The following is a 10,861-nucleotide window of genomic DNA, read 5'->3' as shown; positions in this document are numbered from 1 at the left end:
TTTTCTTCGATTTATATGTATGTTTCAGCAAAATAGCTGAATATTATTAAGTATATGGAATATTTTAATTATTGTAAAAATATGTTTATTAATTGTATTTTAAACATTCTTAATTTATTTTTATGATTGTTAAATTATTTTAATTATAATTTTTTTTGTTAAATATAAAAAAAATTATATAAAAAAGAAATATTAATTTTTCCAAATTTTAAAATTATAAAATAAAAAAAAAAAAAATATAATAAGTATATAAAAATAATAAAATTCACTCACAAGCAATTTTATAATCAAACGAAGATAAACAAATCCCAAAAGCCTATAAAATAGAAAAAGGATATTAAACATCCAAATTAAATGCATCTTCTCCTATTCTTCCAAATTATAAAAATATATTTTCATCATTATTTTCATCGATTAACTAGAAATTTTTTACACTAGGCTTATCTACTCTTCCATTAAAATTAAGTACAAAAGCCTATACTGAATCATTCCATTTAGGTGGTTTATTAAAATAATGCAATTATTATTCTTTTCTTCCAGATTTGTACATTGCTAATAAACCTTCTTTATTACTCATAGGCTTAATTACTATTTATTATCCATTTTCCATAACTTCTGGTATAATAATTTTCATTTTCCTTGGTCCCCGAGACCCTAAAAGGTTTGAATCATAAATTATTAACCCCAATTCTTTCCTGATTTTATCCGGAAACTTACATTTTTTAGGATTTTCACCTATATCAAATAAATGAAACTCTGTTCCAAGGAAATTAGAGCGTACTTTTCCTAAAAAATCAGGAGATTTTTTCGATAAATTATCTTTGCTCATTGAAATCAAATAGTTTGATGTTTTATTCGAAGATCTTTTTTTACCAGTCATTAAATAGCGGTTATCTCCAGAAAGACAAAGGTGATATTTTGGATAAAAACGGGCAAAACCGGTTTTATCTCGTTTTATTGTCATTTATAAAATAACTCCTTTTTTAATTGGATTAGTTAGAAAATTCTACATTTCGCTACTTGTGATATTTTCTGGTAATGTTTTTTGGATTATTTCTTGTGGTTATTATTATTAATTTGATTAAGATTAATTAGCAACATCAGCCTGTTAGTCTTCTTCTTCATCAGATTCTAATTTCAATGTTTTGTTTTCTTCCTTCTTTTATAACATTTCGTTGTGTGCTTTTGCAGAATCCTCTGATTCATCACTAGAATCGCCATAAAGTTCCTTCATGACATTATTTGTGGCCTTTTTTTATAACTATTATTAGGTTTCTTCATTTACTTCTATTTTTTATTCATCTTTTTTTTATACATCTTTTTTTTATACATCTTTTTTTTATTCATCGTCTTTTAATACTATATCTTCGACTTCATCTTCATCTTCAAAATCATCTATATTCACTAAATTTTAATTGTTTTAGAATTACGCTTCTGTTAGCTTTACTTTTTGGTCTACACATTTTAATGGGTTCAATCCGCTTGGTTTTTAAGATAATTTTTGCATTCCTGGTTCATATATCATTTCGGATTTTTAGTCAGATTTTAATATAGTAGCTAATTTGTCGAAGTTTATGTCTGTTCCTTAACCGTATTTATAGTTTTGGCCAGGCTTTTAATTAGTCATTATTAAATGATTGTCATTAGAGTCTGCTTTTTTATTTTTGTAATTTTAAGTTTGTTAAGACTTTTAGTCATGCATTTGGTATTATTAATTTCTGCCAAATGCCTGTTTTTGTGTGTTTTTCTAGTTTTTACCGAAATCATCTTCGTCATCAGAGTTTAAAAACATTTTTTATTTTTTTGCTTGCTTTTATTAATTTTTTTTCTTTTCTTTTTTTATTTTGTTAATTTATTTAGTTCTTTTATTTGGTTTATTTTTTAATATTTTTTTTTTATTATTTTCTAAAAGAATAATTATTTATTTTATTGTGTGAAATCTATAATAAATAATATTTTTAATATGATGTTTCTATTATTTAAATAATTTTAATTTAATTTAAATATTGGTTTAATAATTTATGTTTCTTATCTTTAATTAAATAATACTATAAGAGATTAAAAATTAAAATAATATTTATTGATGTTATTAATATAATTTTATATAAAAATTACGTTTATGATTTTTGAATAAATAAATATAAATAGAATAGAAAAGTCATTAGATTAGATAAATAAAAATAAATGAAAATAAAACTTGAAAAAAAATTAGGATTAAAATATATATAATTCGAAATATACAATAAAAAAAAGTAATATATAAAAGCTATAAATTAAATATATAATATATTTATAATAAAAATAAAAATATATAAATATACATATAATATGTATATATATATATAATATATATATTTAAGGATAAATTTAATATAAAAAAAAAAAATTAGATTTATAAATAATTCAATAATTTATTTACAATAATATTATTATAATTTTTATATAATTAATTTTTTTTATATTTAAATAATATTTTAATTTATATTCAAATTTTTAATATTAATTATAAAATTGATTTAGAATTATTTTAATTTTTATAAATAAATTTAATATTTAATAATTTTCAAATTTTAACTAATATAAATAATAAATTCATAATAATATATATATATAAAACTATTTTAAAAATTAAATATTTTTATGAAAAAATTATTTATATTAAAAAAAATTATTTTTGAATTAATCATTTTTAAATATAATTTTATAGTATTATAATTAAAATTAATTATCATGCCATACTAAATGGTATCTTTAAAGAAACATAACAATCAATTACGTAAGGATATTTTAAAATTTTGTTCAAATTTTAAAAAATAAAAATATAAAAATATAAAAATATTTTCAATGAATTGTATAAAAAAATAAAAATAAAACAAAGAATTAAAAAATATTTATTTATAATTTAAAAAATAATCTAAATATAATATTTTATTATTATTATTATTATTATTATTATTATTATTATTATTATTATTATTATTTTTATTATTATTTTTTATAATTATTTATATTATAATTTTAAATATAAATAAATGTTTTTATATATATATATATATATATGTATTTTAAATATATATTTTTTTTATATATCTTTATTAATTTATATCATAAATAAATAATAATACAAAATATTTAAATTTCAATCTAAAACTTCAAGCTAATCTAATGGCCAATCTTCATATGATTTATTAGGAAGATATCTTCTTATAATAAAAGGTATTTTTTTTTAAACAAATTCTTTTTCAGCAATTGCAATAGGATCATAATCCTCTATTTAGTTTTTTTTTATCAAAAAATAAATAATAAATTAAAAATTAAAGTTTCAAATATAAATATATAATTTTTAAAAATTATTTTTGTTTTTTATTACTTTCATCTGTATCAACATAAATTGGTGAATTTTATGCAATTTATAATGCTCTTGTACCAATAATTCTTGCTTTTTCGTATTTTGTTAAAAATGGTGGAGTTACCCTTTATTTGCTATCTTAAGTTTTTTGATGATCTTATTAAACAATTAATAAATTATCTTCATATTCATCATCTTCTTCTTCTTTATCTTCGTCTTCATCTGATTCGTCACTTGATGATTTTTCAGATTCTGATTATTCTGGTGATTCGTCTATTTCTTGTGAATCTTCATCTAATGATTATGCTTCATCATCTATAATTTCATCATCTTTATTATCATCATCATAATAATCGCCGTAATCTGACATTTTTTTATAAATAATATATTATATTTATTTTGTTTTAATTAGCAAAGAAATAATAAATAGATATTAAATTAAATAAATATAAAGAAAAATATTATTAATAAATATAAATATATATATTTATTTATTCTAATAAATAAATATATTAAAGCTAAAATATTGTTATTTTATATATAATAATAATTATATTGTAAAATTTAGTTTAATTACAAGTTAAAATACAAAAATATAAAAGATCAAATTAATTAATTAATTATTAAACAAATTCTATTAATTAAATGTATATTATTCTATTTAATTATATCATTTTAATAAAATATCGTAATTAGAAACAATTAATTTAATTAAATATTAGCATTCAATAAATTATATATGAGCTGTCCTCCCAATAATAGTATCAAAATTTCTTATTTATTAACAAAAAAATAAAATAAAAATAAATAAAAATAATTACCTTTCTTAAATATCAAAATGTACATCTAATCTATTAAAGAAATCTGCATTAATTTAATCTAGAATATTTTTAGTCATTTCTGTGTATCTTTTTCCTTTTTCAGAATTTAATCCTTCTTTAGTTAATTAAATTCTAGCTGAATCAAATGGTGCATACCTATCTTAGAAGCTAGAAGCCAAACAAATATTTTTAAACCATCCAATACCCTTATATTAAGATAATTTATATAAAAAACACTCTTCTATTTCATTATGATCAGTAAGTGAAAGTTATTATAAACATTCACTTTTTTTCCATCTTTTTAAAAACCATAGTCCTGCTTCTATAATAATATTTGAATTATACATAAATCCTAAATGAGGAGATGAGAGAGTAATAAAAGAATACATTTTTTAACTATAATCTTCCAAATAAGGTAAAGCAGCTCTTATAATAATACCACCTAAACTAAATCCAATAAATGAAATTCTTAAAAGATAATAAAATGTATATATATATATATATATATATATATATATATATATATATATATATATATATATATATATATATATATCTAAACCTGCTTAAAATATCAACTTAACATGTTTCTTATATAAAATTAATAATCTCATTAGCAAGATTTTTTCCCATTTCTTAAATATCTCCAACTGTACTATCTTCATTACAATTAGAAGATAAAAAGAGCGATTCTGGATATAAATAGGTAAGATAATTTCTAAAAACTTTCATATCAAATGAATTTCCTTGAAATCCATGTACGAGAATAAATAAATGAATTTATTCTTTTATGTTTTTTTTGTTTATTTTATCTTCCTTTTTTATAATTGTTTCTTCGAAAATTAATGGGTGATTTTCAGGTTTTATTGATGGTTAGATTTATTCGATTTTTCTGATTCCTTTAAATTAATAGTTTTGTATTTTCTGTCGTGTTTTTTAAGCTGTTTTCTCGTTTTGCTCAGATACTTGGTTAGTGCTTGGATTTTACTTTATTATGTATATTTAATTTCGTTCTTTTTCTTCTTTTTAGTATTCTAAATTGAAGAAATATAAACAATATTAGGGCGATATTTTAAACAAATCTAAACATTTGTACCATATTTAAAGTATTTATATCCCTATTAAATTTGATTCATTCAAAATTGCGTGTGTAATGTTTTCGGGGTCTGTAGTTTTGTATCTGTTTTGAAGTATATAGTTTAAATCGTTTTGTTTATCAATGTTTTAGTTATTTGTTGTAGTTTCATTTATTATATATTCAGCATTTATTAAATTTTAAGGAGGTTACTTTTTATTTTATATTAATTTAGAATATTTTAATTTTTTATAATAAATAATACTAAAAATTTTTTAAATGTTTATTTTTGTTTTTCTGTTATGCATTTTTTCTTAACATATTCATAATATTTAAGTAAATTTTCATGCACTTATTGTTGTTTTTTAACAAATAAAAAATACATATCATCACAATTAATTTCTATATAATTTTTTTGCTTTTTAGATAAATATTATATTATATTATATTTGTATACTCCCATATTATTATTATAAAGTTTAAAAAACAGAAATTTTATTTTAATTTTTGCTTTCAAGTATTAATCGTTTTTATTCAGGAGTTAATTTTGCAAAATGACTTAATTATATAGGTTATGTTCTAAATCTAAAATCTAATAAATTAGCAAAAAAAAATTATATAAATATATATAAATATATATATATATATATATATATGTATATATATTTTTATAATTAAAAAAAAAAATTAAAAACTAAAAAAATACCTAAAGGAATTGCATGTATAAATATGTTTGCTAAACAAAAATTTTATTCTTCAAAAAATGCTGGAAAAAATTAATGAATTTAATCAAAAACATTACCTACCTTAAACTTTAATGTTTATAAACTCTTACTTTAGCAAATTATATTATTTTATTCATTTTTTTTTTCATTATCATTGTTTATACTCATAAAATCATAAAACATTAAATCTACTTCTAAAAAAAATTAGGATTTTTCCATATCTTTACTTGCGTCTATTTCTATTGTGAAATGGCAAAAATCATTCAATTCTACTTCTTCTTCGGAATATTTAATAAAGAATTTTTTGCTATAAAAAGCGCTTTCTTCCTCTATTATTTCGGCTTATTTATATAATTATATATCGCCTAATTTGATTAATCTTTTTTCTTCACTTTGATTGTGTGGGTTATAATTTTCTGATAAGTTATATGGATGGGCGTATATTTTCTTTTTTTTTTTATTTTAAATTAATTTTGGTTTTTTTTTTTTAAAAAAAACTTAATCTTTTCCATCTAGTTGATATAAAGTAAATTTTAAAAAATATAGACCTTAATAAAAAAGGTCTATATTTCTGAAATTTTAAACATGAATAACAATTTCAACAACAGATTTTACAGACATTTTATTTAATATTTTTTTGTTTTATAATATATTATTATATATTAACAAAATAAAAATAATATAAAATATTTAACTATATTTTTAAATATAAAAAATTTGATTAATTTTTTTTAAAAAAAAAATAAATAAAAAAATTAACTAATATTTTAAAAAACTAAATAATATACATTTAAATAAATAATAAACAACAAAAAATAAAAATTCATAAATATAAAAAAAGGGCAATCATGAGTAAAATAATAGATAATTACATCCTAAAAGAAATAGCGGGAAGCGGTCAATACGGTAAAGTATATAAATCCACCCATTTAAAGACCGAATAAGTATATGCTATAAAAGTAATAAAATTAGAAAAATTTAAAAGTGTTCCCTAACTTCACCAATTTACATTAAACGAGATCTAAACTCTTACAAAAATAAACAATCCAAATGTCATAACATTTATAGAAATGCTCCGTTCTTAAAATAATGTTTATTTAGTTTACGAGTTTTGCGATGGAGGTACTCTTGAAGATATAATAAAATAAAAAAAAATAATTTGTGAAAAAGAAGCGATACATATTTTTTAATAAATAATAAATGCTTTCAAGTGTATGTTTAGGGAAAATATACTACACAGAGATTTAAAGCCTTCCAATATATTATTACATAATGGAGTTATTAAAGTTGCAGATTTTGGATTTTGTAAAACCTTACTTTCTGCTTCTGATTTAACATAAACTATGGTCGGATCACCTATTTATATGGCCCCGGAAATTCTAAAAGGTTGCAATTATAATATAAAGGCAGATATATGGTCTATGGGGGTGGTTTTATTTGAAATGTTGTTCGGTTATTGTCCTTATGAAGATAAAACTATTGCCTAGTTAATTAATTAGATTGATAATAAATAACTGGTTATTCCAAAACATATTAATAATATTTCAGTTTAATTAGAAGAGTTGTTAATGAGAATGCTTACTATTGATCCTGATAGAAGAATCGAATGGAATACTTTACTTAATCACCCTCTTTTTGAGAAAAAAAATGAATAGTAGTAAAAATAATTGCAGTAATAAAAAGTTGATGAAAACAATACTAATTTATATATTAAATTCCTTATTTTTATTAGAAATAAAATCCTTTTCTAAATAAAAGTACTTAATGATATTTTGGAGTAAAATGATTAAGAAAATGCACCTGTAATTAGTTTTTTAATAATGAAAAATATTTCTAATTAAACCTAGTATTTAAAATAGACTCTTAATATGTATATTAAATAAGAATAAGATAATGGTTAGTTATTATAATTTGCTTAATTAATAAGTAAAGAAATAGATTTTGTAGTGGTTTGCTTGGATTGTTTTTAGTAAGAAATTAAAAAATTGGTTTAATTTAATAATTATTTTTAGAATAATATTTCACTTAAAAATGAATAAAATAATAATTTGGTAGATTTTGAATTCTGGAAATAAACCTTTATTAAATATATTAATAATAAAGGGGGATAAGAAAAATTAGATTAAAATTTTTAACATTTAAATGATATCTGTAATTGTTTTTTAGTTGATGAGTTTTTCGATGGTATGTATGAATAAAAATTTAATGAAAATGAAATTTAAAATAAAAAATTGGATAATATATTTTTGTAATAAACATTTAATTATAAAATTGAATTAATTAAAAATAAAAAAAAACCTTATGATAAAATGCATTTGTTTAATTGAAAATAAAATAATACTATATTCATTTATATTAAGGTTTATGTACTTTTATTTTTAATATTAAAATTTAATAATTAATCAATTTAATATACAATATAAATATTTATATGTAAATACAAACTCTAGTATATATAAAGAAAAATATTATGCTCTTTTATTTTTAGGTTTCAATTTAATATGCTTATAAAATTAAATATTTTAGGAATATCGATCGAACATATAATTTAAAATTATTTTATTTATTTATTTTTAAGAAAAAATAAAAACAAAAAAATTATATAAAAGAAAAAATAAATAAAAGTGTATTATTACTATTCAAATAAACGATATAAAAAAAATTAATTTATTATATTTTTATTTATTTATAATATTTATTATCTCATAAAAAATTTCTTATTTTACTATAATTACTTTATTTTTAGTTATAATAGTGTTATTTGCAATTAATTTTTAGGTGTATAAATTAAAACTTATATATTATTTATTTTTATTTTATTTTATTTCATAAACAAAAGAAATTTTTTATTTGTTTATAATTTTAATAAAATATGAAAAAAAAAAAAATTAAAGTTAATATATAAATTATAGGATAAAAAAATAATTCATATTTAAATTTTTAAAATTACAATTTTTAATTTATTATAGATTAATTTCTATTTTATATTTTTTTTAGAAAAAAAATATATAAATTATAAATTTATTTACTAAAGAATCTTAATTAAACTATTAAAAAACAAAATAAAAACAAAACAAATATGCAACCAAAAGCCTATTTACATTTTTCTTAAATTTAATAAACGTAAGAAAGTAAAAAAAAATATTCAATTATATATTACAATTTATAAAAAAAATATAAAAAAAAGGCCAAAGACAAAAGATATGTAAAATTATTTTCCAAATAATCTGATAAATTAATTCAAAAATAATATTAAACATTAATTATAAACTAATTAAAAATAAATACTTTCTTAAACAATTTTCAACAATTAAACACACAAAAAGTAAAACATAATATTTTTAATTTAATAATATAAATAAAATATATTTTTTATTTCAAGATAATTAGAATCTATTTTTATGAATTAAAAGGGAAATAACTTATATTCAAATAGAGCTTCAAGTTTATATTTAAACAAGGAAAAATTAATAAATATTCCTATAAAAAATAATTTGATTAATAATACTAAAAAAATATTAGTCTTGGATTTAGATGAAACATTAATTCATAGCAATAATAAAATTTTAGATTAATATGATTTTTGTATAAGTGTAAATTAATATAAATATTAAATAATATACTTAAATACATTTTTTTAAATATTTAAAAGTTACCTAAAGTAAGTAGAAATCCTTTCTACATAAATATAAGGCCTTAGGCTAAATAATTCCTAAAATAAATGGCTAATTATTATGATATAATTATATGGACTGCTAGTGTTAAAGATGTAATTAAAAAATATTTTAAAAAAATAAAATTTAATAATAATAAAAATAGTATGCTGATCCTATTATAAATTAATTAGATCCAGAAAAAAAATATATTACTTAAAAATTTTATAGACAACATTGTAAAGTAAATGAAAAAGGATATGTAAAAGATTTAAGACTTTTATGTAAAAATCTTAAGGATGTTATAATAATTGATGTAAATAAATATAAAAATGTTTATATATATTTTTTTTTAAATTTTTTTTTGTTTTTTAGAATTTATAAAATTCTTTTTCACTTAATTATTAAAATGGTATTTAAATAAAAGACTTTATTAACTCTAAAAAAGATTAAGAATTATAAAATTTATAACCTTTTCTAATTTATATGAGTTAATAAAATGATGTTAGAGATATAAGATAATGGAAATAAAAATATGATTAGTAATAAAATTCGATTATATAATAATTTTAAAATAAAAATTATTAAACGCCTTCGGTTTTAGTTTAGCTTCATGCAAAAACTCCTTTAAATTATAAAAAAATATTCATATTGCAGATCTATCAACTTAATAAAGTTTGATTACATATTAAAATATAGAAAGTACCTAAAAAAAAACAAGATAAAAAGTTTTCGATATACCTTGTTTCTCTTAATATTTATGATACATTAAAAATAATTAAAATTTAATAAAGAAATTTTAAAAATATATTATTATTATTTTTTTTAAAATAAAATCTTTTTGCTTTAATTTATTTATTATTTAAAAATTAAAAATACAAAAAAATTATATATATGAAAAAAATATAATATGTTTATTATAATTTTAAAAATATTCATAATTTTAAAAATATATGTATAAAATTACCATTTGAGTCCAAATTATAAAATTCCATCATATCAAGGAAGCCGAGATTAAGATTTTCTCCAAAAAGACATTATAATAAATTCAAATTTAAGTTCAATATACTGGAAACACTCAATTGATTATAACCAAATTGATAAAACATATTACATAATAGATTCTTAAAACAATATAATCAAAAGTATAAATAAAAAAGGAGAATTTCAGCATATTGCAGGTATTCCATATACATAAGATAGTTAAAAAACTGAACGGTATAGAGATGGTGATGTAA

At 17.6% G+C, this 10,861-nt stretch overlaps 4 protein-coding genes across 4 annotated transcripts, besides 19 other annotated features; 1 reads left to right on the top strand and 3 right to left on the bottom strand. All coding sequences in view use genetic code 6, as the record gives it.

Annotated features, from left to right (window-relative positions):
* Positions 1-58: 58 nt before the first annotated feature.
* Positions 59-97: a microsatellite.
* Positions 98-201: 104 nt separating this feature from the next.
* Positions 202-1,871, bottom strand: IMG5_144760 (hypothetical protein). The gene has a single exon (XM_004031190.1). The coding sequence runs from the start codon at positions 1,790-1,792 to the stop codon at positions 266-268; it is 1,527 nt and encodes a 508-aa protein (XP_004031238.1). The 5' UTR covers positions 1,793-1,871; the 3' UTR covers positions 202-265.
* Positions 1,291-1,348: a microsatellite.
* Positions 1,792-1,846: a microsatellite.
* Positions 1,872-2,277: 406 nt separating the features above from the next.
* Positions 2,278-2,355: a microsatellite.
* Positions 2,307-2,355: a microsatellite.
* Positions 2,356-2,435: 80 nt separating this feature from the next.
* Positions 2,436-2,491: a microsatellite.
* Positions 2,492-2,565: 74 nt separating this feature from the next.
* Positions 2,566-2,615: a microsatellite.
* Positions 2,616-2,633: 18 nt separating this feature from the next.
* Positions 2,634-2,676: a microsatellite.
* A 131-nt stretch (positions 2,677-2,807) lies between these two features.
* Positions 2,808-2,839: a microsatellite.
* Positions 2,840-2,924: 85 nt separating this feature from the next.
* Positions 2,925-3,006: a microsatellite.
* Positions 2,925-3,020: a microsatellite.
* A 29-nt stretch (positions 3,021-3,049) lies between these two features.
* Positions 3,050-3,090: a microsatellite.
* A 49-nt stretch (positions 3,091-3,139) lies between these two features.
* Positions 3,140-3,719, bottom strand: IMG5_144750 (RNA polymerases k subunit family protein, putative; the record flags this gene model as incomplete). The annotated part of the gene is made up of 2 exons (XM_004031189.1): positions 3,140-3,270; positions 3,371-3,719. The coding sequence occupies 2 exons, from the start codon at positions 3,717-3,719 to the stop codon at positions 3,140-3,142; spliced, it is 480 nt and encodes a 159-aa protein (XP_004031237.1).
* Positions 3,657-3,695: a microsatellite.
* A 300-nt stretch (positions 3,720-4,019) lies between the features above and the next one.
* IMG5_144740 (serine esterase, putative) lies at positions 4,020-5,966 on the bottom strand (the record flags this gene model as incomplete). The annotated part of the gene is made up of 4 exons (XM_004031188.1): positions 4,020-4,122; positions 4,171-4,638; positions 4,733-5,457; positions 5,511-5,966. 4 exons carry the CDS (start codon positions 5,964-5,966, stop codon positions 4,020-4,022), a joined length of 1,752 nt encoding a protein of 583 aa, XP_004031236.1.
* Positions 4,138-4,166: a microsatellite.
* Positions 4,658-4,726: a microsatellite.
* Positions 5,861-5,911: a microsatellite.
* Positions 5,967-6,818: 852 nt separating the features above from the next.
* On the top strand, positions 6,819-10,304 carry IMG5_144730 (protein kinase domain protein; the record flags this gene model as incomplete). The annotated part of the gene is made up of 6 exons (XM_004031187.1): positions 6,819-7,627; positions 8,717-8,750; positions 9,158-9,175; positions 9,623-9,739; positions 9,790-9,939; positions 9,999-10,304. The coding sequence occupies 6 exons, from the start codon at positions 6,819-6,821 to the stop codon at positions 10,302-10,304; spliced, it is 1,434 nt and encodes a 477-aa protein (XP_004031235.1).
* Positions 8,546-8,595: a microsatellite.
* A 198-nt stretch (positions 10,305-10,502) lies between the features above and the next one.
* Positions 10,503-10,536: a microsatellite.
* Positions 10,537-10,538: 2 nt separating this feature from the next.
* Positions 10,539-10,576: a microsatellite.
* Positions 10,577-10,861: the final 285 nt, after the last annotated feature.

This window comes from Ichthyophthirius multifiliis (genome assembly GCF_000220395.1).
Source record: "Ichthyophthirius multifiliis unplaced genomic scaffold scaff_1120509251124, whole genome shotgun sequence".
Lineage (NCBI taxonomy): Eukaryota > Ciliophora > Oligohymenophorea > Hymenostomatida > Ichthyophthirius > Ichthyophthirius multifiliis.
Note: the sequence above shows the minus strand (reverse complement) of the source record. Positions and strands in the feature narration are given on the sequence as shown.